The 26,531-nt window shown below is 46.8% G+C and overlaps 1 protein-coding gene across 1 annotated transcript in view; it reads left to right on the top strand.

Annotated features, from left to right (window-relative positions):
* Window positions 1–26,531, top strand: part of LOC147748645 (uncharacterized) — a 126,210-nt gene that overhangs the window by 46,745 nt on the left and 52,934 nt on the right. Inside the window, exons 10-11 of the mRNA XM_086928368.1 lie at window positions 16,772–16,878; window positions 19,324–19,491. Of these exons, the coding sequence (XP_086784494.1) occupies window positions 16,772–16,878; window positions 19,324–19,491 (275 nt within the window). The remainder of the gene's footprint in view (window positions 1–16,771; window positions 16,879–19,323; window positions 19,492–26,531) is intronic.

The following is a 26,531-nucleotide window of genomic DNA, read 5'->3' as shown; positions in this document are numbered from 1 at the left end:
GGGTTCATGTGTGCTCTAATTGTTGTCCAGTTTCAGATGCAGAATGCACCACTTTTTTTTCTCAGCTTGGCCTGAGCATTACCGGATCCTGATTGTCTGCCATTTTAGCCCGTCCCTGTTGATTAACATTAGCCACGCCCCCTTCATTTGCCAGGTTAGCCTCCCCCAGGAAAAATTTCTGCGAACGCCCATGACACCGGGCAATGGTAAAAATTCCCCCTAAGACCATTTTTGCCCTTACCCTTAGCCCTCAACTGCCTTGGTATCGATGCTGGGAGAGCACACCCTCAATCCTCCCTTCCCTGTCTGAGATCATCCAAGTGGGATCCATTTACAGACCCAGAGCGGGAGTGTTTTTTTTCATGTATACGCACTAACTACTGTGCTTTACACTGGGGATATAGGCCATAAGGGCAAGTCCAGAACGGTATTTATACCCCAAGCAAGGTAGGCAATTTTCCAGTGACAGTCTTTCTTCTTAAGGTCCCTAATATGTCCTCTGGATCTAAGGAAGAGAAGGATTCCCTGATCAATAAAGTAATTTATTTGGTTCCGTGAGACAAGACAGTGCTACTCAATTATTAGGAGTGATATTATAGGGGCTGTAAGTATTGAAAGCACCGGTTGCTTCTACCATAAAGTGCGGGTCTCTTTTGCCCATAGAGATTTGGTGGAGAACCTCATGGCTGTCGAGGTCCGTACCATCTCTAGTGCAAACGCTAGCATGCAGCTTAATTTTTGTGACCCAGCTCTGACTCAGGGGTTGTAGTTTTTTTTTATATAGCGTGACCTTGCTCCGAAGGTATCCGTGCGCTTTATATGAGCACCAGTTACATTACAGACAGACACAATCCTTTTTTTAAGCATTAAGTGATTTGCCCAGAATCACGGGCTGTTTGAGCCTACTGCTAGACTTGAACCTGGTTCCCGGCTTCAAGGTCGGCCGCCCTAGCCGTTAAGCCACAAGCCACACAGTGTGAGGGGGCCAAAATGGGGTTGGAAGAAGTCAGTAATGAGCTCAATTGTGTTTCCCTATGGCTTGAGTCTAAGATGCCCTGTTGTAGTTCTAAGGATGCTAGAGCCCCTGGGGAGGACTTGCTTACATATCTTATCCCATCTCGAGTTTTGGCTAGCTCCCCCCCTTTGACTAGGTGGAAGAAACCAGAGGTCACTGGAGATAGCCCTTGGGTCAGACAGTGTGTCCCGCATCTGGGTCCCCTGTTGCTAATATTGAGAGAAGTACCATTGCTGATTTGACCTGTCCTGTTCCTGATGTTGGTAGGCTGCCCTCCAAGGCCTCCATTAAAATTCTGTCATGGAATGTGCACGAATATCTAAGCTACTGTCCGAGGTTGAGTGGGGTCAATTTATTGAAATCTGTCTTTTTCAGGAGACATGGTGCTTATCCTCTTTTCACAGAGGTGGGTACACATCTTTCTGTGTGAATGAGATCAAATCTGCCAGGGGGCAGGCCCTCAGGTGGGCTGGGTATATGGGTTAAAACAGCATTTCAGTGTAGAATATCCTTAGTTCCCATTGCCTCTCATGATATATTGGCAGCTGGGTTGGTGTTCCCATCTGGTCCGTTTCTAAAAATGTATAATTTATAAAACAGAGTAGAGGTCCGTAGTGAGGAAACCCAGGTTATCTATATACTAGAGCAAGTACTATTGGAGAATGTTGGGCAAGACTTGCTCTTGGATGCTGGTGACCTAAATTTTACTTTTGAACCAATGATTGATCCTCCTTTTGATCTAACCCAGGAATTGTAGAATCTGTGGGGTATACCACAAATCGACCTCCCCACAGTAAGATGGACATCCAAAGCTGGCCATCTGTTGACTCCAACATTAAATTGTGATCTCCGAGCCACAAACTGTGGATGCCCCTTGGACCACCAGGACAAAATGACTTACAATGGGCCGGGCCATAGTAGTAGAATAGATTATTTTCTGGCGGACGTCAAGCTGTGGCCTGCTATTCTGGATACGGAAGTAGATCGTATAGATAGCGACCATAATACCCTTAGTTTGTCACTCCATGACACAGTAGTCCCAGCACGTGTTTCACGGCAATGGAGATATATGTGCTCTTTCTTACACCGACAATCTTATAACCATTAGGGTGGGCTGGGTGATGAGAAATCTTATAGCCCTTCAGTGATCGCATTACAATGGATTATGAGTACCTACATAAACTTTCTCACATGTCTAGGATTGAGGAGTTTCCTACCTACCTCAAGAAGTGATTTGCCCACATTAGGAAATTACTGGGAAAGGACGGATAAAAGGGGAAACTTACTCCAAATCCTGATATCTGGTAGAATGGGGAAATGTAGATTAGCTAAGAGCAAACTTAATGTGGCATTTAAGTCTGAATCTTAGCCAGTAATAGCCAAAAGCAGGTCTTGTTATCAGTTAGAACTAAGTAAAGCGAAAAGGGAATGCGAGAGTTCACTGTAGTTAAATCTGAATGAAGCACATTCCATCAAGAATAATAAGGCATTCTAGAAGATAGTTGTGGTTTGCTTGAATGGTTGTAAACCTTCACCTGATTTCATTATTTAACCCCATGAATGAGTGGCACACTTTGGACAGCTTTATTCTATCAATTATGATATTGCCAAGGGCGATGGAATGGCTTTTCCATATGGTAATCTACACAATTCTAGCAGCTTGTCTTTTTCATTAAGTGAAACTACAAAAGCCATCAATTCTTGTATACCCGGTGGCGCCACAGGTCCAGATAGAATTCTGAATTACATATATAGAGAGAACCCGGAAATTTGGGGGCAAAACATTAACCTGCTTTCCAATATCATCCTAGCTGGCAGGGAGATTCCCCCTTCATGGAAATTAGCTCAAAATTATTACTGTTTTTAAGAGTGGAGACCAAGCAAACCTGGGCAATTATAGACCCTTAAGCCTGACTGATTCTTTATGAAAAAATGTTTGTAAACAGGTTCTGGCCCACATTCATGACTGGATTAGGAATGAGCGTGCGCTATGTGATTGGCAGGTGGTATTTAGATTGAATGTGAGCACTATAGTTCAGATCTTCCATTTTGTTAACATCTATAGGAAGGGAGGTGATCATCAGCAAAGGCAAACTTTATTCTGCCTTTGTCGATCATCGCTCAGCTTTTGATTTGGTCCCGCAAGTTAATTTATGGAAGGTGCTTGAGGAAATGGGTGTACCTGTCCCCCTGTTGGATATTTTAGTGAAGCTACATGCTGATATCCATACCCAGGTAAGGTGGGGGGAGGATGGGGCCCTGACTGACCTCATTCACATTGTTCGGAGGGGGCAAGTAGGGTGTGTCCTGGCGCCCACTCTGTTCACATTATATATTAATAGTGTAATCAAATTCTTAAACCAGGATGGTTGTGATGCACCCAAAATAGGAGGGTGAAGGTCTCCGCACTCCTCTTTGAGGTTGATACTTTGCGAATATCTAAGTCGCCGCAGGAACCGCAACAGCTCTTGAACTTTTTTCAGTTCTGTGTTGAACGGACCTGGAGCTTAATAGCTCTAAGACCAAATGCATGACTTTCTCCAAGCAGAAGGGGTACCTTTGCAGAGGTGGATGCTAGTGGGGGACACCCCTTTGGACGTGGTGCCAAATTAGGACTTTTTAGGTATAAAACGTACGAAAAAATCTATGTTGGGCAACACAGGTGGCAAAAGCCCAGCTGTCCTTGATTAAACACAGCCATACATATGAAAAAGCCATAGGAAAAGTTCATCTAGAAGGGTGGCCCCAGCGTTAGAAATGTATAAAGTTAAGGCTTTGGGGGCGGTTTTGTATGGTGCGGAGCTTTGAGGAGGCTCAAAAGAAAATTGCTCACAAGGTTGAGTGCAGACTTCATATGTTCTGGTATCAGCTCTGGACAACACCTGCCCTAGAGTCTTATTGGGGGGCCTCAGAGACATTTTAATTCCACTGTGCAAGAAAAATCCTGTGGTTATGTACTGCCAATGCCCTATTACAAAGGTTGAGCTTGGACATATCTTGGGACTCTCCTCAGACCATGTGCTCATTCTCTAAAGCTAGTATTAAAGTAATTTTTTAGGAGAGTGCTGAAATTTATAATATTATGCACTGCAAGGGCTCTCTTTCTGTAGCCTTTAATGACCACAAACGTGTGGCTTATTATGAGAGTACCATTGATAAAATTGCTTCCCCTCTAGCCAGGAAACTCCACCCACATTTTAGGTTATGGATCTCTCCCTTTAAAATAATGTACTAGCAAATGGCATTATGAAAGTGGCATAAATGATGATCTTTGTATGGGTTGCCTAGGGGGTTCTAAATCTATTAGTAATCTTGTTTTTCTGCCCCTTTTCCAAACAGTTTCGCTCAAAGTGGATTGTTCCACTTTCTAAAAATCTGAGCATTAGGGAATATCAGGAGGCATTCAGATTACTGCAATCCAATACCAGCTGGATTGTGGTTTTCTGTTTGGCCAAGTTCTTAACGGCGATATGGGTAAGGCGCTCGAAATATGTACAAGCATCTGATGCCTACGGCTTGTCTCTGCGGTTGATTGTGCAACTGTGTTCTATTTTCCTTCTTTGTAGGCTTCTATTCTTATTATGCTAATATTCTTCTATGCATTACAGTCACTTCTGATGTGTTTACTCATAATGGGGTTTTTAAACTGTATTTTAAATGTGCTTTCGGCACTTCTTAAAAGTATATTTATTGTTGTTTATAATTGTTTTAATGTTTATTTGTGATGTTTTTGTCTTGTTCTTACTTTTATGATCCAAATTGATCTAAATAAAGCTTTTGAGGATGGTATCTAATTGCTGAGCTTGTTGGACATCAACAAGCTATAACCATTCATGACCTGCAAACTTGCTTTCAGGCACCTTTAGTCTCTTAAGTATTATTGTTCATCATCATCACCTTGCTCTTCTTACGCTGTCTCTCCTACAGCGTCCTCAGCTCTTTGCACTCCTTCCAGTATTCCTTTTCTTTTTCTTGCAACATTTGGCCAACTTTCTTCATGATTCACTCTTTCACTTGAGATGCTTACGACTGACTGTGATTCACAGTGCTCATCTATTTTTTCAGACCTGTGTTTGACCACTGTTGGCATCCGCACTTCATTTGTCACAGGCTAAAGATAGTTTCGCCCGATCATCTTTGACCCTTACAGAAATACAGGCTTCACCAGAAACTCTATAGATATGAAGCTTGAGTTTTGATTCTTATTTCTTTCTCTAGAGATGGGACTTTTGAGTATTTTCACCTTGATTTTGTCCTGTAGCTCTAGGGCAGCTGTTGGTATTTGTCTTGCAGATATTCAACATGCAAATCCCCTCCTTCCAGATACACACATCTGATTGCGGTCTGACTCAGTGAATTGTGGCTGTTGTCACCACTTCTTTATCAGCTTGTCTCACCCTCATGTGTTACACGTGAATTACGTGGTGAGGACCCTTCCAGTGAAGCTCCAGTACTTCTTGCACACATGCATCTTCACCAGAATCCAATCTCCAGAATGGAGGTCATGGCACTGTCCCTGCTTCGCGGTCGGGGTAGCCAAATCAACCATTTGAAAAATAGAATGCACAACATCAGCCAGTCCTCTGCAGTACTCAAGAACAATGCCATCTGTAATATTCACAAGCACAGCTGCAGGTACAGACGGGATTCTCATGGCTCTCTCCATCAACACCTCATGGGAGGAGAATCCTGTTCTTTTGTTTGGCGTGCATATGAGACTCGTCAAGACAAGTGTAAGTGAATCAGGACATTTGAGTGAGGTGGATGCACGTGCTTTGGCAATTCTGGATTTCAATGTACTGTTGAAATGATCAACCACTTCTGATGCTTCTGGTCTATAACTGCAATGGAATTTATTTCTGATTGAATCCAAGAGTTAGGCAGAGTAACTCCATGACATCATTTTTAAAATGTGTACCACTATCTGATTTAATAGAAATAGGCATGCCAAACCGAGGGATCAAACTACCTTAGCAGTAATTCAGCTACATTAAAACTGTCCCTCCTTCTAGTTGGGTATACCTTGACCCAGGGGAAGAAAAGGCGAACAACCACCAATAGGTACCTCAGGACATGGCAAATAGGTATGTCAACGAAATAAACCTGAATGCACATAAAAGGACTGTCTGACTTTCCTATGTTTCTCCTGTTCACAACTGTCTTCTTGCTAGCAATTAACTGCTGTCATGTAACACATTGCTGACACAAGCTCTCAGCCATGAACCTGAAATGGGTGTTGAATCAATACCTCTAAAAGATTCAGATCATACCATCCCTTCTCACATGGGTAGGGCCACTGAAGTGTTGCAGCATAGCGGGCAATAGTAAATCCAGCGACTCTGGCCTCCCGTCATTTGAAACCTAGGTGTCACTCTCATCCCTTCTGCATCCAGTTCTGACCCACCTTTCCCTCTCACTGTCGGGTCTATCTTTGAAGGTCTTTGCATTCTTTCAAAGTGTGTACAGTGGTCAATGGCACATGAGTCACATTTTTACGTTTACATGATTCGTCTAGATTGAATGAGCTGGACTCTAGCAGTAATTGGCCACCTGGTCAGTGTATTGATTTCCAATGTCATCGTATCATCGCCGCTCTTGTGTGCAGCTCAATTCACAATAGCAACTTCTTTAGCTGCGGTGCTTCAAGGAGATTAAAACAAATCCCATTTTTGACGGGGTAACCAGAGTATGTCATAAAACATCGTTGGGACCTCGGCTGTTTAAAATCATTGACCCAACCAAACCCATACTGGCTGTCAGTGTAAATGGTAACTCAGTTTATCAGGCACAGAACATGCACTTGTTGATGCGATTATTCCAGCTTCTAGTGCTCAGGTTACATTGCTCAAATAGGATGCTTCCGCAATACCAAATGTGGTGCTGACTGCATATGCGGCTCTCAAAGTTCCATAATGGTCTCTAAAACAAGAGCCATCCAAAAATAGTCATTTCGGCCAAATCAAGTGGTGCATCCAACATGTCTGGTCTTGGCGTGGTACACAATTCTGTAACTTATACGGAGTTGTAATCGAAATCATCATTCTCATCATCTAAACCTGAAAGAGTGTTGCAAGGTTCAAAATGTTGCATTTGCGAATGGTAATGTTTTCAGCCTCTGTTTGTCATATGCTCGTTAGACAGTTATTTGTCATATGCTGAGTTTGAGTACAAGCCAACTAAATTTAAGTTGAGTGAGGGACCATCACAATATGTTTATAACCTATTATGATACCCTCACTTTGCTGGATGGCTGCACACACACACCAGCAATTGACTTGAGACAACTGAGAAGTGCCACTGCACCCATTGTGGCTGAAAGGTGAGGCACTGGCCATTTCACTTTTCTGTGGGTCTGTGCTAACACAGAGAATGCGCACCCTTCATGTTTGTGACAAAAGGGAAACACGTATTTCTTATAATCTGGCATTTCTAGGGACGGGATGCTCCAGAGATTGTTTCTGAGCTGTAGGAAGGCACTCGTGCATTCATCATTCTCAGATACCGGCTCACTGTGTGTAAGCCTTTATATACATATTACCACTAGGGAATAGTTTGGAATCCACTTGCGACAGTAGCGGACCATTCCCAGGAACATCCTGACTTCTCTTTGTGTAGTGGTTGGCTTCATTCTCAGGATTGCAGAGATATGTTTTTGGACACCTTCCTCATTTCCTTTTCAATGTGGTGTCCCAAGTATAGGGCCTTTTACTGAAAGTAGTGAAGTGTACTCTGAGATACCTTGTGCTCATTCTCTGGTAGGTAATTTTACAGGGCAATTGTGTCCAATCTGCATCTTTCCTTTGTTTTAGATGCCACCAATAGATCTATCTATTGCACCAACAATGAATTGCAGGGCAACTGTAAGGTCTTCAGATGTTTTCTCAGTATTTGACTAAAGATTGAAGGGAATTTGGTATACCTGTATGGGACTGTGCACCTTACCAGGGGTTTACTCAATGAATGCGAAAAGAAACTGACTGTCCTCTTGTAGGGCAATGTAAAATAATACTTGGCACAGGTCCATAACTGTGGCCCCTTACGTATCTGATGGAATCTGGAAAATGTATACAGCAGTAATCTGTACCACAGAACCACATGGGATTAAAATTTGATTACCCTTTCTCAGGTGCTCCACTACTCTCAACTTTGATTTGCTTCTTGAAGACCCATGATAGTTTCGATGTAAAGACTGTCCAATACTTCTTTCAAAATACCTTGATCTGTCATCTGCTCAACTACAGGAACTATTCCTGTGAATACCTCTGGAGTGAGTTTATAGTGAAACGTTCGGGATAGACTGCATATGATTTTCCCTTTATTCAAACCAGCAGTACTCCTTATCAACCCAGTGTCCTTGTCGGTAAAATCCCAAGCTTCCTCCTTCCGATGCATTTTAAATCAGGAGGCAAGTCTTACTTGGTCAAACCAGTGAACAAAAAGACTTCTGACTCTTGCGGTTTTATTTCAAAGTAAGCTTCTGGGTTTTGGTCTGAATCTCTCTCTGGTGTACAAAAGTTGCAAATAATTTTTTAGTACACTTTATTTTGGAAGCATACAAACTATACTGTACGATAGTGTGCCGGCAAAGCTGTCCGCAACCTTTGTCCATATTTTTTAAGTTGAAAACGTTTTCCAGTACATCGTTTGCTTCCAAAATAAAAGGATTACTCTTGCGTCCGTAGTTTGAATATATTTACTCATAATACATGATGACCTGTGATCCCATACTGAAAGATTTTCTTCAATTTCCATATTTCTGACATCGTGTGACTCCTCTAGTAACCTGTAATAACGAAATGATTTAGCTATTCAACTGTAATAAGTTATTACAGCAGAGTTGTGACGTCCTAATGCTCTCTGCAAACAGCCAAGCTGAAAGGCAAGTCAGAGTTTAACCACAGCTGCAGTTTAAACAACGAATACGAGAAATCGCTTTTCCTACTTCTGCTATTTTTTTGTAAACGAACAGTGATCAGCAGAAAAAAGATATTTATGGAAAGAAGCTTATTTAGGGCATTCTACAGGTCCTAACCAGAAAGATAACATCTCTCTGCATGTCTCCACACATTCTGAGCTGCAGCTTTTCTTTAATCCGACTTATATTAAACTAATCTAAGATCCTTTTGCAACAAATTACTGACTGCTTTTGGTGTGTTCAATTTTGCAATACAAATTCTACTTTTATTCTCCCCACCTGAAAACATCCTGGGCCAGATGTACGACCATTCAATTTTGCGAGTCACAAATTGCGTTGAATTGCGACTTGCAATTTGCGACTCGCAAAATTTAAAGTGCAACAGTGTCTCAGACACTGTTTGCGATTCCTAATGGAGTTGCAATTTGCACGCCTCATTAATATTCATGAGACAGTCGCAATTTGCGACCCCATTTGGAATGGCTAGCACTCCCAGGGATGGTGGTCTACTAGGGTCAGCAGACCACCACGTCTGGGACTGCTTTTTAAATAAAGCAGGTTCTTTTTTTAAAACAATGCAGCCCGTTTTCCTCAAAGGAAAATGGGATGCATTTAAGAAAGAAAAATGAAACATTTCAGTTTCATTTTTTAAGGGCAGGCAGTGGTCCCTGGTACCACTGCCTACCCTTAAAAATTATTTTCGCACACACTCACAAAGGGGAATGGGTCCCCTGGGGACCCCTTCCCATTTGCGAGTGGTTTACCACCTACTTGAAGTAGGTGGTAAGCTGCTAGTGGTATTGCGGTCGCAAAACAATGGTACATTACATTGACACTCGCTATTAGGAAGGGACGCCCCTTCCTAATAGCAAGAGTCGCAAACGCTATTTTGTGAATCAGTGACTCGCTAAATAGCATTTGTAAATGCCAGGACCCTTTTTTTCGGTCGCAAACTGGCCGATCTCCCATTTGCAACCCCAAAAACCGGTCGTACATCTGGCCCCCACCGTTCCCGCTAACATGCGCGCGCACACCTCTCCTGACGTCAGCGCGTACTCCGTGTGTGGAGCGCACACACAGCCAAAACATCACAAGAGAGAGTCGCGCTGCTGCTTTAAAACAGCGAGCGGCGCGAAAAACAGCCACTTTCTAATTGCGGCGTGCCGGAGTCGGGACGGAGTACAGGTAAGGCTTTCTTGGGGCATGGAGCTATGTGGCTGTTGGTAAAGCGCTGGATGATTGTAGGCTTTTGTTTAAGTATTGAAGTTAATCAGAGCCCCTTCACGGGCTCTGATTAACATCAATACTTTAACAAAAGCCCACAATCTCCCCCGCACCGCGCTTTACCAACACAACAGTAGAGCCAGTTTAAAAACACAGCGTGTACATTCTGCAAGTGCACACGCTGTGTTTTTAAACTGGCTCTACTGTTGTGTTAGTAATGTACGGCTGCAAGAGCTATTGAGGTCTTTTGTTTAAGTATTGATGCTAATCACAGCTCCTGCCCCTGCTTGTACATCATGTTTTTTTTTTTTAACCAATTATGTAAACTGTATTGTAATTGTGACCTGTTTTTAATTGTTATGTATGCTTTTATGGACATTCTTTTATGCTCCGAATAAAGCCTTATGAATTAAAATTGACATCAATACTTCAACAAAAGCCCACTATCATCCAGCGTCATACCTTCTAGAGAGCAGCATGTTACTGGGCTGCCCCATTCATAGCTTCTAAGGTTTCAAATTGCTGTGTGACATTTTCATAATTTCAGTGTAATTATGAGTGACATTTCAATGATTATGAGTGTCACTTTCTCGAGAGCAAAGTCACGCAATGAAGACAAGGGAAACATAAAATTACATCCATTTTAGCAACTAGAAACTCTATGAAGTCGCTGAACTAAAGTACACTAACGGCAGGCAGCAGAAAACTGAGCGGGGTAAGACAGCGTGACTGCACAGTTCTCAGACACAGTACACTAAAGGCAGTGGGCGCAGGCAGCTCAGAATGTCAAGGATTTTATCTCCCCACCCTGGACCAATCCTAAAATCTCGCACTCCGAGTCCTGGATCTCCGAACTCGCCGTTTCTTTTGCCAACAAAATTAGGACTATCCAGATTTCTTTTGGTACCTCCAATACGAGCTACACTCCCACCCTTTGCCCTCTGGATCCCTCTCCGACCGTGTTAGGGCCTTTCCTTTGGAACTTTCCTTCACTGTTCCTCCAGTCCTCTTTGGACCTCCTCTCCAAACTTAAATCAGGTTCTCCTCTCGACCCATGCCCTGCTAAAACCCTTGCGCAACTGGCCCGTACTCTCAATCACCTCATCAACCCGATCCTTAACCTCTCGCTCAGCTCAGGTGAAGTCCCTCAGCCTTGGAAACAGGCACTCATCTTGCCTTTACTCAAGAAAGCCAATCTAAACCCTGATTCCCATGCCAACTACAGACCCATCTCCCTTCTGCCTGCCCTTGCGAAAGTGGTTGAGAAACACGTCCACACTACTCTGTCCCACTTTCTAGAGACGAACGACATACTACACAAATACCAGTCTGGTTTTCGCTCTAACTTGAGCACCGAAACTGCTCTGCTCGAGGTCACCGAAGCGATCAAGGCAACCTTGGACAGGGGAGGAAAAGTTATGCTCGACCTCTCTGCAGCCTTCGACACCGTCCCCCATGACCGCCTCCTAGCTAGACTCTGGGAGGTGGGTCTTAGGGGGACGGTGTTCAGTTGGTTCAGGTCTTCCCTCTCCAACCGACAGCAAACTATCTGGGCTCCTCCTTTTTCTGCCGCGATGCCGCCTCTGGAGGTCGGAGTTCCGCAGGTCTCGATTTTGAGCCCCTCGCTTTTCAACATTTACATGACCCCTTTGGCGGCACTCGCAGAGGGTTTCGGGGCCCAGATCGTGTCGTACGCTGACGACACGCAACTCCTGTTCACCTGCGACAAGGGCCACGACTTTGACGGTACTTCTATTCGGGGCTGCCTTGGGGCAGTGTTTGACTGGTTCAGTCGTCACAGCCTCAAGTGCAACTCCGAAAAATCGGAAGTGCTCTTCTTCGGCTGTCCCGCAGACCCCAGATGGAAAGAGTGGTGGCCTGCCGCTATGTTCCCTCCTGACAGTGATTCCGGGGCTGCGAAAAACCTGGGTATTCAGGTCGACAACTGCCTCGCTTCTAGGGGCCAGGTGTCGGGCCTGGCTGGCAGATGCTTTGCGATCCTGAAGATGCTGAGGAAGTTCCTGTCGCTTCTATCCGTAGAGCACAGAAAGACCACGGTGCAGGCCCTGATTGGCTCTCGCCTTGACTACGCCAATGTTCTGTACCTCGGTCTGCCGGAATACCTCCTATCGCGTCTCCAGGTTGTGCAGAACTCTGCGGCCCGTGCCATCTTTGGCCTCACCAGGAGAGCCAGGGCCACTGAGCTCCTCAGAACTCTTCATTGGCTGCCCATAAAGAAGCGGATCGATTTCAAGGCCCTGACCATCGCCTTTAAAGCCCTTCATGGTATAGGCGCCCGCTATCTCCAGAAATGGATTACTTTCTATCTCCCTTCTAGATCCCTACGCTCCTCGTCTCAGGCCAGGGCAGTCACTCCTAGGATCTATCGTGCTCGCTGTGGGGGGCGTTCTTTTAAACATCTTGCGCCCCTGCTGTGGAACGACCTTCCCCTCTCGCTCAGATCCAGCTCCAATCTGCTGGCATTCAGGAAAGATCTGAAAACCTTGCTGTTCATGCAATAACTCCACTCCCGTCTATGCTTCCCCCTTCCCGCTCGTCCCGTTCTTTTCTCCCACTCTAGACCTGTGAGGCTCTGACAGCGCCGGGACACTCCTCGGAGTAGCCGTGCGCTATAGAAGCACCCCGTTTAACATAACATAACATAACATAATAACAGCCACAGCAAGTCAGCTGAACTACTATATACCTACGTTGCGGGTTCAGGCAGGTACTCTTGGTTGGGACCGCTACATAAATATAATACTGTACTGCTGACTTTCAAAGGGTCTCCTTCCATTAGAACTTGAGTATTAAGTGTTCAACTGGTGAAAATAGAATAATTATATAGCTTACAAGTTTTCAAATTGCTCATGTGCAACATTTCTATGGTGTCCATGTACTTATGAGTGATGCTCAATGGGCAAATGGGGGATACTTAGGGTGACACTTTTTCACTAGTAAAACCAAGCAGTGAAGTCAATGGAAAGAGATACTCATCAGAAATTACACCATTTTGAGCAATGAGAAGCTCTAAACTGATCTTGAAACTACTTCAAATCACTTGAAAAGGAAGGTCGCATGTGCCCAGGAGCTCCTCAAACTCTAGTAGCTCAGTGAAGAAGCAACCCAGGCCCACAAAGTCCATTTTCTTTAAAGCCGGTGAACTTTGCATGCTGGGTTTGTATCATGCCCGTTCTAAGTGATAGGAAAAAGAGAGAACTACAATCCCAGCTGGCAAAGTGTTTCGGGATAAAAAAGTTAGCCACAGAAAGTATTACAAGGCAATGTCTCTTCACATAAGGGGCCGGCCTGGTGATTTTTGATAATTGCCGTAAACTGCGTTAGTTCACAGGTCCTGGTTCCAGCACTTGCTGGTTCACCTAGCACTCAGAAAAGGCGTGGAGCTGACTCTCGTTCTGCAAGGCCTGCTGTGCTATGGAGTGCTGTCTGGTTTTGCTCTGTAAACGGGGGCTGAGCCTCTCTCTCTAAGGCTCAGGGTTGCTGCAAGTGTTCCGCTGTGTCAGTGAGCTCTCACTCTGCGCAGTTCCATGAGCTCCCTTTTTAGGGCCTCGCTCAATGGGCATGCTCTACAACTTATTTCATACCAGGGCCACTGTACCACAGGCTATTTATTCCCAGCTTGGTAAGGGTTGCACTGGGTTTCATGCCGAGGGTGCTCTGTAAGACACAAGTGAAAACTTCTACTTCGGAAATCTCACTAAACAGACCCCTTAAGGCTGGGATTAATAAATGGCATAGATCGTCTTGACAAGGTCAGAGGCTGTGAGGATGTAAAAACAGGTTTGACACAGGATCCCTGCCTGCATTCATCTCACTAGTGACTGGGTATGTGCTCTACAAGGGGTATTTCTTAACACTGACGGCATAGGTGGAAATGATGTGTAGAATCTGGGGTCTAAAGGCAACAAACTCCAGACTTTGAGAGATGATAGAGGTTATAATATTGTAAATGATTTTATGGTGTTTGGACAAAATATTGAGCTGTAAATATCAGGAGGCAGAAATATCGGGGGAAATATTGTGATACACAAATATCGTGAAGCAAAAATATTGTTGTCCACGGGCTCCGATTAACATCAATACTTTAACAAAATGCCACAATCTCCTACTAACAAAACAGTAGAGCCAGTTTAAAAACACAGCGTGTACATTCTGCAAGTACACGCTGTGTTTTTAAACTGGCTCTACTGTTTTGTTAGTAATGCGCAGCTGCAAGAGCAATTGTGGGCTTTTGTTAAAGTATTGATGTTAATCAGAGCCCTTTCGCGTGTTTATCCAATTTGCAAACTGCCCTTAAGACCCTTGTTGTGGCACTGAATGAGTGAAAATGCACCATCTTTTCACTTTTTATTTAAAGTAAACGTTTTGAGTGACATTTGGCACCGCATGCGCGGTCTGGTTCCTGGCGCACATTAGCCATGGTTGCAGCGCACAGAGACCCTCCACTGCCGCACACAGAGGAAAATAATTAGATTAGAGGGAACATTGCTGGCCCCTATCTCTTTTCCTGGGAAGGGTGATGGTGTTTGGAAAGTCGTATTTCCTACCATACATTGGAAGGATATTGAAAGTCACCTCAGAGTTCCATAACCCTATAAAGGAACTGAGCCTTCAGCCGCGTTCTTGTATATGGCCACAGAACTCCTCTGTTACTTGCAGTATCCTTATAAGACAAGTCAGGGGCCTACGTTATACCATATACAATATAGGAGTTTTTTGGGATTATATTTAATTTCTACAAATTGTTTGTGAATATGTTCACATTTTTGTATTACAACCGCTGACAGTAATGAGATCTGAGCTTACAGGCATTTTGGACCAGATGTACGACCATTCACTTTTGCGAGTTGCAAATTGCATCGAACTGCTACTCGCAATTTGCTACTCGCAAAAGTGAATGTCTCAGACACTGTTTGCGATTCCCAAAGGGGTCGCAAGTTGCATGCCTCATCAATATTCATGAGGCAAGTGCAATTTGCAACCCCATTGGGAATGGCTAGCACTCCCAGGGATGGTGGCCTGCTGGAGTCAGCAGACCACCATGTCTGTGACTGCTTTTGTAAATAAAGCAGTTTTTCTTTTTATGTTTCCCATTTACCTTAACCCGTTGCGTGCGTTGGGCAGCCCCTGGCCGTCCGACGTCACAGTGGTCGTGTGCGGAGGATGGTCGGGGGCCGCCGGAAACACGCCCACTCATTAATTCCCCAACACCACGGCGGAATTTGCACCACGGTCAAGGGGTTAAAGGAAAACAGGATGCATTTAAAAAACAAAAATGAAACTTTTCTGTTTCAGTTTTTAAGGGCAAGAAGTGGTCCATGGGACCACTACCTGCTCTTAAAAAATATTTTTGCACACACTCACATAGACCAATTACCGTTTGCGAGTGGTTTACGACCTACTTAAAGAAGGTGGTAAATTACTAGTGTTTCGCAACTGTAAATTGCGGTCACAAAAAAATAGTACATGGCATTGAGACTCGCTATTAGGAAGGGACGCCCCTTCCTAATAGTGAGAGTTGCAAACGCTATTTTGCGAGTCAGTGACTCGCAAAATAGCGTATGTACATGCCTGGACCCTTTTTTGCATTTGCAAACTGGCAGATCTCCCGTTTGCGACCACAAAAAAGGGTTGTACATCTGGCCCTTTATTTCCTTAGAGAGTTCTCCCTAACTGTAAAGGCTTTGCACAAGTGAACCTTATATGCAATTTTGAACAGCTTACAGAGATGTTTGCATATCTTGGTTTATTAGCAGATAGCCCTCTTTCCCACAGCCTTCACACTCCCACGTCATAGGTGGGGACGGCGTTTTATCCTTTATAGTGTGAGATCGGAGTAGCAAGGGTGGAGGTGCCTGGTTCTGCTTGATGTCTGGTTTGCTGGTAGTGTTTGCTAGTTAGTGCACATGTGGGGGTGGTGTTTGCTGGATGTTATCAAGTATGATATGGGTGGCTTGGTTAGTGTCGGGGTGTAGGTGGTATTTACTGCTTCGTATCAAGGGTGATGTTGCTACGCCTTGCTTGATGTCTGTGTTTGTGGGAGTGGGAGTGGTTTCTTCTTGAAGAATGTTAGGAAGTGGTGGTTTCTTGTTGCTATCAGGTTGTTGTATATCATTGGTGGTGTCAGAGTTAGAAGTAATATATTGTGCTTGTTGTTGTGGTTGCAAGTGGTGTTTACTGGTTTGTGTCAGGATTTGTTTGTGCCATCATTGGGGTTCGTGTTGATGTGTCAGGGAGTGGAGATGCCATATGATGGTTGGTGTATTAGGTGGAGAATGTATGTGACCTGTTTAGTTTCTGGAAGTAGAGGTTGTGTGGCTTGGTTGGTGGCATGGAGAGAGATGTTGTGTCCTGCTTAGCTTCAGATGATAGTTGCTGCTTGGGGTTAGGTTTATTGCTTTTTCTCCTATTTGGTGCTATGGTTCAAGGTGATGTTTGCTTATGAGTAGCAGGGCTGGAATTAGTGTCTGCTGGTAGTTATCGGGTGAATGGGTTTTATTCGTTGATGGCAGTGGTGATGTTTCCCGGTTTCTCGTCAGTCTGGAGGTGATGGACTAGGACAGAGCCGAACCCCTCATGCTTGTGTCTCTTCCTAGGGGGTTGTGTCGTCGCCCACAGTGAAAGCTATAAAAGTGACTCCAATACTTTCTGCATTTTCTGGTTCTGCTGGAAGTACTCCAAGCCTGCTGACGTGATGCTTCAGGTGAGTAGCAGTGCTTCCTTTGCTCTAGCGCCTCTGCTAATGCTTGGCGCTGGCACTGAAGACCAAACTGGAGTAAGAAATTTAACTGAAATGTATTTTGAGTGCAATTGTTTTCTCCAAAATGTAATGGTTTGGGGGGTTTTTTGTGCCCACTCCTTATTTTCGCACCCACCCCCGTCTCCCACATCTGTCTCTGCGGCTGGCCGCTCACACTCGAGCCTATTGGACCTGAATACACAACTTCAGTCATTATTTTTTTGTACCATCCTTCTTCCTTACAATCTCATGTCTTGAAATGCCAGCACCTCACTGAGCCATTACCTGCTCTACAGTGTCAGCATCTCCTTGCGCGCTGTTCTGCTGGCCCGCACCTCCCCAAGTGCTGTCCTGCAGTGCCAGCACCACCCTGAAGCATATTCTGGAGTGCCAGCACCTCCCTGAGTCCTGTTCTACAGTAACAGCACCTCACTAAACCCTGTTCTGCAGTGCCAGCACTTCTTCTATCTCTACACTGCCTCGTCCGCATTAGTCCATGTAAGTCATTCAGTGCTGCCATCTCTTGGGTGCTTTTCTGCAGTGCCAGCAGGTCGCCTAACTCTATTTTGTGGTGCCATCTTCAGGGAAGAACTAGCAACAGCTAGCACTGCAGGTCTGGCTAAGGAAACTGCAGACTCCTAACAGTACATGTAGGGAGACTGCTGACACTGCATGGCAGTAGTAGGGAAACTGCTGGCTCTTCAAGTCAAATGAAGGGAATCTCCTGGCACTGCAAACCCTGATTATGGAAAGTGCTGAAACTAGAAGACCGAGTTTGGGGAACTGCTTGCACTACAAGTCCAGGCTAGGAGAACTATTAACTACAAGCAGGGAAGGTTCCTATTTTGGAAGGGATTATTAGGAAAAATGACACCACCACAAGGCAGGACTAGCGAGTCACTCCAGATGTGCCACGTCACGTCACGTCATCAGTTTTCCTAGTCCTGCTATTCTCCGTCAGTGCCTACCCTGCTGGATTGTCTTTAGATACACTGGGTCATATTTATGGGCAAGTCACGCAGTGCAGCGCAGCAAGTCACCTCGCTAGGCTGCACTGCGTGACAAGGAAAATTCAGGAATGCACCATATTTAAGGCAACATGGCGCATTTCTGTCCTTTCCCTTTTGCCTGCCTAGCGCCAATGCAAGGCACCATGGTGCCTGCATTGTAAGGAGATTTACATTAGTGTGGGTAGGGCACCTTCCGGCACAAAACAATCCAGAGAGGCTTTTTCCTTTCTATGTGCTGCAGTTTGGAGCACACATGGAAAGATGAACTTACAAGGACAAATAAATATATTTCTCCTCGTTACTACTCACCTGGGGAGGCGTAGGTTGTTGGCACATTTCCTGGTGTGCCACTTCTGATAAATCTGGGAATGCATCAACATCCATGGATGTTGCATGCCAACACCCACCCACCGTTGCTTGTTGCAAGAGCGAAGCAAAGGGGCTCATAAATGTTGCATGCAAACACCCACGCACCACCAATGGAAATGTCTCCCTGGAGCAGGATAATGCAACGCACCGATTAACGCTGCGTGCATTTCTCAAGAGTTATGAAGCCACACAAGGCCACACAAGGTGGCCTTGTGTGGCTTCATAAATCTCATCCTTTGTTTGGGTTGCTCTTGCACCACCGTTGCTTGTTGCAAGAGCGAAGCAAAGGGGCTCATAAATGTTGCATGCAAACACCCACGCACCACCAATGGAAATGCCTCCCTGGCGCAGAGTAATGCAACGCACCGATTAGCGCTGCTTGCATTCCTCAAGAGTTATGAAGCCACACAAGGCCACACAAGGTGGCCTTGTGCTGCTTCATAAATCTCATCCTTCGTTTGCGTTGCTCTTGCACCACCGTTGCTTGTTGCAAGAGCGAAGCAAAGGGGCTCATAAATGTTGCATGCGAACACCCACGCAGCACCAATGGAAATGTCTCCCTGGCGCAGAGTAATGCAACGCACCGATTAGCGCTGCGTGCATTCCTCAAGAGTTATGAAGCCACACAAGGTGGCCTTGCGTGGCTTCATAAATCTCATCCTTCGTTTGCGTTGCTCTTGCACCACCGTTGCTTGTTGCAAGAGCGAAGCAAAGGGGCTCATAAATGTTGCATGCGAACACCCACGCAGCACCAATGGAAATGCCTCCCTGGCGCAGAGTAATGCAACGCACCGATTAGCGCTGCGTGCATTCCTCAAGAGTTATGAAGCCACACAAGGTGGCCTTGCGTGGCTTCATAAATCTCATCCTTCGTTTGCGTTGCTCTTGCACCACCGTTGCTTGTTGCAAGAGCGAAGCAAAGGGGCTCATAAATATGTCCCTCTGTATATTTACCAGTACAGTGTGTGTCGATCACTGTAAAAGCACTCAATCTTGTCAGCTCTTAATCTTGGCTACTTTTCCTTAACAGCCGGATAACACCCCTGGGAACTGCTGGGCACTGCGTGGACACCAAGGCTGCGCGGTCCTGAAACTGAGCCACAGGATTCGCCCCACAGCCCTGACCGTGGACCACATCTCACGGTTCATCTCTCACACAGGAAGCGTCAGCAGTGCACCCCGGGAATTCGCCCTCTACGTGAGTGTTCCTGACCAGTCTGCCTTCTTTGTGTGCCGTCTGCCCTGTGTTCTGTTCGCCTGCAGCTGCCTGGTTGTGTTCTCTACTCACTTGCACATACCTGCCTGTGATCGCTGCTCATTTGTCCTGTGTTTTCTATTCACCTGCCTGCACCTGTCCTGTGCTACCCTGTCACGAACGCTCATCTGCCCTTGTCCTTTAGTCACCTACCCGCTCCTGTCCTGTAATCCAGTCATGTACATTCTCCTGCTTAGTGTCCTTTACTCACCTGCATACACCTATTGTGTGTTACCCTGTCATGTACTCTTGCCTGTTCTGCGTCCTTTACTCACCTGCATGCACCTGTTCCATAATCTAGTCAGGTGCATTCATCTGCCCTGTGTCCTTTATTCACCCCACGCACCTGTTCTATGTTACCCTGTGATGTACACTCATCTGCTCTGTCATGTACTCACCTTCCCGCACCTGTCCTGTCCTGTGTTACCCTGTCACTTACACCCATATGCCCTTCTCCTTTACTCACCTGTCCTGTTATCTAGTCACGTACATTCATCTGCCCTGTGTGCTGTACTTACCTCAACCCAATCGCCCTGATTTCTGTAATCACACTAACTCACCTATTGTGTGTTCTCCACTCACCTGAAATGTGTTCTGTTGCTCCACATCCACTGGTCCTGTGTGCTCTGCTCTGTGCTGTGTGGTTGCTGCTCAAGTACTATATATTTTCCCCTAACCTGCTCTGTGTTTTGCCTTCACCTGAACTGCATTCTCTACTTTCCAGCACATTGCTAAGTAATCACTTCAGTTCACCTGCTGCGTTCTCTGCTCACCGGCACTTACCTGCCTTGTTTTAACCACTCACCTGCCTTGTCTTCTCCTCTCATTTGACCTACCTGTGTCTCGACGCATCTGCATTCACTTGATGTACTGTCTGCTCACCTACAGTATCCTCCCCTGTGTTCTCCTGCTGCCTCTGCTAACATGTTCTGTGTTGCCCTCTCACCTGTACTAGCCACCAGCCTAGCCCATTCTTTCTTCAGTCACGCTACCGTAAGTACAGCTCCCTTAAAACGTCTGTGTGCGCCTGTGGTGCATCCGGAAGATCTTTAGAGCAGTTTGGGGAAGGTGAGAGTTTTGATGTTTTGTCACCTAAAATCATTTTAGGCTTCTCAGAGCCGTGGGTTCTCGCCTTCAATCACTTGGTATGCTTTACACATGGATGGTTCACACATTGCTGGGCATACATCAGTGTTTCTGGTGCACTATATTATATGCAATTCAATCTGTTTTTTAAACCCTAATTTTAAAGTTATAGCAGAGCAGTAAGGTACTTGCTCAGTCAATGTGACCATTTTCCTTTCACATATTTTTCTTCTCCTTTCATCAGCGAATAATATTCCTGGTGTGTTTATTTGCAGCTTGGAAGTGCCTGCGGCAAAGTAGTAAACAATGCTCAGGTGCAGTCCTATTGACATAGACACCTAATGGCGTTTTCTTCTGCAGGGGTGGGCCTTTTAATGTTTCATGGGTAGGATTCTCACACGCAGAGCGCCTTACACCAGTTCTCCCAATGCATTATGGGAGGACTGGTTCTCTCTGTCTAGTGTGTGAACTGTTCCGGTGAAAATCTAATAGTTCTTAGTCTGTTTGTGTATAACACTCTTGCCTAGTATCAGTGTACACCTTGTTATCATTGCATTCTGTAAACTCACAAAGTCAAAATCAGATCTCCTCTGGCCTGTGTTCTTTACTCACCAGGCAGGCCTGTGTTTTCTATTCATTTGCTATCACCTGCCCTATGTTCAACACCCACCTGTACTGCTTTCTCTTATGTTGAGGCTTGTCCTGTATCCTCATGTCCTCTGTTCTTGCCCGTCCTGTGTTCTCTGCTCACCTGTACACACCTGCCTTCCATTCTCTACTCACCTTCCCTGTGTTCTGCACTCACATGCAGTATTCTGCTTTCACCTGCCCTGTGTTCTCTGCTCACTAGCCCTGTGTTCTCTACTCACTGATGTACTTTTACCTGCCCTCTGTTTTGCACTCACCCGTCCTGTTCTGTACTCCCCATATCTGTCTTCACTTATCACCAACCCAGTGTTCCCTCCTCACCTTTCATGTATTGGCTATCCACTTGCATTCAATGTCATTCTTCACTCAGGCGCCCTGTTGAAAGGGGAATAGTGGCTCCATTATGCTGTGTGCACAAGGCTGCCTTTATTTGTAGCAAGATGGCCCCCACTTACACCCTTCTGCTGAGCCACACATGCCTACATGCCCTAAACAAAGCTCCATCATTTATCACTAACCCTGCCCCACCCCTAAAGGGTATTCACCTTTCCACCCCACTTCTTCACCTGAACAACAACCTTAACTTAATGTTATGACTAGCTTCATGTGTTCTCCCTTCTGTCCCACCACCGCTTACTTGATTGTCTAGTATGCACTAGGCCCACCTCATTGATTCCCAGTTCCTCTTCTCTCCTCCTCTACTTCCTCTGTGCTATCTTTTGCCCGCTTATCCATCTCTCTTTATTGAGCCTTCACTCGCAACCAGTAAAACCCTCCCCCGAAGTGTTGTTTCTGTTCCTTCAAATATTCACGTCTCATGTATCCATTCCTTCATCTTCTCCATCATCTTCTCTAAATATAGCCTGTTCCCCTGCAACAAAATATGTGCCAGTTCGTGCCTAAAAGCACTAGACACACATGATCTCAGTGTACTTAATCACCTTAATTCCTTTGGATTCGTCGTCCCTCTCCGTACCCCTCCGTACCCCTCTGGATAGTAGTTGTTCTCAGTAGAACAACATCCTTTGCATCTGTCCCACAGCAGAACGTAGTCCTTTTTCATCAGCTTCATCAGTTCCAGCTCTGTGGCCTGCAGCAGACTGTTTATTCCCTGGTGTAACATTACCGCATCAGGATGTAACCATTTACTCCTCAATTCCCATAATGTGTGCCTCAATTGACCACATCCCATACCTCCAGGCCATATCAATGCACCACTGCTCTTTCAAATTCCAAACCCAGCTGCTGTTCAAACATCTTCCCCTTATGATCCTCTGCTCTCTTCACAGTCGAATCTCCATGTCTCCAAATCTTTTTCTTCCCAACTCTCTGATAGAGACTATTAGCCTCAGATTCCTTACCTTAGAATTCTCTCCAGGTGTCAGACTGGATCCGGAATTGTTTTGTGATCAGTACCCCTTCGTGCCGAGAGGTGGCATGGTTCAGCTCCGCGTGGCATTGTTGGCATTGTTTGCTGCCTATATTGGCGCACCCAGGTACACTAACGTCCGTTCTTTTCTTTCTGCCCCAGCCAGCGCAGATTTGAGAAGAGCTACCTCTTAGTCATATTTTGACTAGGTTTTTTTGACATTTTGTCTTAGTCTTTTTCAGGTTTACCTCCTGTTGTGGCAGAAATGTCATCTAAGAAGGCCAGATTCACGCCCTATGATGCCTGTCACAGACAGAGGTCGGTGACGAGCCTGCATCTTGTATCCCTCTGGTGCCTCGAGCAGGATCACAACCCAAAAGCCTGCCCTGACTGCCATGCCATGCACCAGAAGGCCTTGAGGGAGCGATCCCTCAAGCTTATGGCATCTCAATGTGCGACATGGCAACAATCAAGGTCCCAGTCAAGAGGAAGGTCCCGGGAGTGGTTATGGAGCTCGAGGTTATCATTACACTCCAAGTTGTCGATCCACTATGGTAAATCGCAGTCCCACAAGAAGTCGAATTGTGCTTCGACTTCACCTTGTCCGTCGGCTTATGAGACGAACGACCATCGTCACTTGACACCGGGCTCTGCAATTGAGCCAGGGCCAGAGTCTACTCTGCGCCTCCCTAATTTCCAGTACCTGGAGTGAGCCCCACCCAATTTAAAGGATTTTACGAGGCCATACATCTCATCTTTGGGTGGCCCGTTCCCTCTGGCACGACTTCGGGCCCCGTGGGTACAGGAGGGTCCTCCACTGGATTTACGCTGACGGCTCCAGCACCGGCATCAGTTAGGCCCCAAGGATCCATAGATGAATCCAGATTGACGGCGGTCATGCCAACTTGACCTTTCCCAATGCGAACCTGAGGACGACGTTCTCTGCACCACCGGCGGCACCTCTCTGACAGTGAGTGGGAGGGCCTTATCCGACGCCGGCTCCAACGCCAACTGGAACCATGCCTTCCAGGCCAGAGCCTGAGCCCTTTTCTTATAGACAGGACTCGGGAAAGGAATGTTGGGGTCACTGTACTCTGAAAAATACCAGCCTTATGAGGAACAAATGGACTGGTGAAGCCAACCGACAGACACTTCTCCAGATATTGGCATGCTTTCTCCCCCTACTGTGGCTGCGGTGACAGAGCTTCCTTCCCCATGGTGGTATGGAGGGCAGCTGAGGTCCTAGACCTTTGCTTACCTTTGGAGGCAGTCAAGAATAATGTCTTGACGGTAGTGCGTCAGTCGAAATTGTCCCCATCGGAACTGCTTCTCTCTTTCATTGAGACACTTACTGATGACTTGCCTGGACTTGGTCCCAGCAAAGAGGCTCCTCTGAACAGGACAATTGCCTGCTGTCACCTCCTACTCCAGGGGACCCAAAGTACCTCATCCACCACCCCATTGGGACGCTATTCCAGCAGTCTGTGGGATAATTTTGCGCAGGTGCAGGCAACGGTTCCAGGTTGTTGCCGGCGGGAGGAATGCCGTCAAGTTCACCATTCTCTGTGGACTAGACTCCAATGACTCACTTAGCGGAGCAGATTTGTTGACTGTGGCCCAGCAACACCATGCCCAGTTGAGGACTACTGGCTTTTCTACAGATTCCCAGACATCACTCATGGACATGCCCTTTGATGGCTCCGGTCTCTTCAGAGACATGGCAGATTTAGTGCTGAAGTGCTTTAAGGATAACAGGGCTACGGCTAAGTCCTTGGGCCTTTCTGTGGCTCCTCGTCACCCTCAATCTGCCTTTTGCTTCTTTTGGGGCCACCGGAGAGGCATACTGCTGCATCCTTGCCCACCCACCCACAGCGTCGCTCAAACTTTCCAGCCTGTGCATGGCCGCAGTTCGTACTGGCCCTGTGGGTTGGGTGGACAGCGGCTGAGTCAGTCCACCAACAAACCCCCCACCACCACCCCCAGCTGCAGCCTCCAAACCCTCCTAGTCTACTTTATCTGATAGAGACATCTAGCCGCAGATTCCATAACTTAGAATATTCCCCAGGCATCAGACTGGATCCGGAAAAACCTTTTTCCCCAGCAGTACCTCTGCACGCCGGGTGGTGGCGTTGCCTGGTTCCGACCTGACGTTGTCCACGGAAGTGACGTCAATAGAGCCATATAGGCCCCCCCCGGCATGCTGACATCAGTTTCTTCTTTTCCGCGTCCCAATGCAGATCCGGAGAAGCGGTTACCTCTGGCCTATTTTTGATTTTCAGGCCTTCTTTGGAGTCTGGGAACAATGTCTGATGCCTTCGGGCTTCAAAACGTTTGACTCCTGTTCGCGGCAGATGTTGGCGACGGATCCACATGTGATCTGTATGTGGTGCTTGGGCGAGCACCATGACTCCGAGGAGTGTGCGCCTGCCACCGGCTGAAGCCCTTGCGGGAACGTCGCATGAAGTTGCTGACCGCCCGGATGTCCCGTTCGGAGCCCCCACGCCGCTGGTCTCCTTCTCGTGCTGGGGGATCAATTCGGGACAGGTCGTGGAGTTGTTCCCGCTGGTGTTGTTCTGATGCCGCAGGCACGCATAAGAAAAAGAAGTCGCGGAGGTCGCCGACCTCACTTGACGGCGGGGCCCGTAACTCCCAGTCTCTAGCGGACACAGATCCTGAGGAGTCGACCACCACCCACCCGCCGTTTCCTGGCGCCCGGCCGACTAGGGCCCAGATTGAGGCCTATTCTCAGGCCTTGCTATCCATCTTTGGGTCACCCCCTCTGCCTGGTGCGCCATCGCGCCCCACAGAGGGGGTTGGGGCTCAGATCAGGACTTTGCCGGCGGGTTTGCCCTCAGCACCTGTCGAGCACCCTGACTCCGATTCTGGAGTCGCTGCATCATCAGGGCTTCCTCCTTGCACGTCCAAGCCTTCCAGGTCGTCTTCGCACAGCCCTGTGTGGCTCCCTGCTTCAACGCCGGTTGCGGCTGCAGCACAGCTCTCGCTCCTCAGTCGACTCCGTTCCTCACCGCAGGTTTCAACCGTGGTGGAGGTCGAGTCGACGCCAGTCCAGCGCCAGGTGGACGAGGCTCCACCGGGGCACTCGACATTGAGTTGAAGCCGTTTCGACGCTGTGCGACGCCGGAGGTCGTGTCAACGCCTTCCACCACCGGACGCACAAGGCATCTTTGGCGGCTCTTGACGTCGAGCTGATGTCGCAATGACGCTGGTGCCCTCTCCGGCCGATCCTCAGTTGGTGAGGCTGTTTTTGTATATTACTTTTTGAGTCCTCTGCCTAGGAGCTTGTCTCAAGAGGTGTCTCTTGTTTGTTGGGATGTACCATACCCTATGTGGGGTACTTGTTGGCTATTGTATAGCTACTGTCATGGGAAGTTTCGAAGGCTTCTTCTGCAGCCTGCTTCTTTTCTGTCTCTGCTGCGGGTTTCCTGGTTCACCCCGCTCTTTCTACTGGTGGGACGCCCCCGCTGCTAAGCCTCACAGGTTTGGTGTTGTCCTGTATGGGTTGGACCATAGCCCTCTTCTGCCTTCTGCTGTGCCTGGCTCTCCATGGCGTGTTCTTTCAGCTTTGCTGTGTTCTTTCTGCCTGTCGGCCCATGCCCCTTGGGGTGTGTTGTGTTCCGGAACAGTTTTTCCATGTTCTGTATACACGCCTGCTGTGTTCACTGTCACAGGGTGCCAACGGTGTTCCTTGCACCTCTGTCTTGGCTCGTTCTGTTCGGGTTCATCCCTGGAGTGGGGATGTGTTTGTGTCTTCTCTCATGGCTCGAATCCAGTGGAGTATTTTGTCTATGGGCAGTGGAATGTCCGGTAGTTACATCACTGTTGTAGTTGCCTAGTGTTCTCTTTCCATCTGTTCTCCCTT

This window comes from Lissotriton vulgaris, chromosome 1_1, assembly GCF_964263255.1.
Source record: "Lissotriton vulgaris chromosome 1_1, aLisVul1.2, whole genome shotgun sequence".
Classification (NCBI taxonomy): Eukaryota; Metazoa; Chordata; class Amphibia; order Caudata; family Salamandridae; genus Lissotriton; species Lissotriton vulgaris.
Note: the sequence above shows the minus strand (reverse complement) of the source record. Positions and strands in the feature narration are given on the sequence as shown.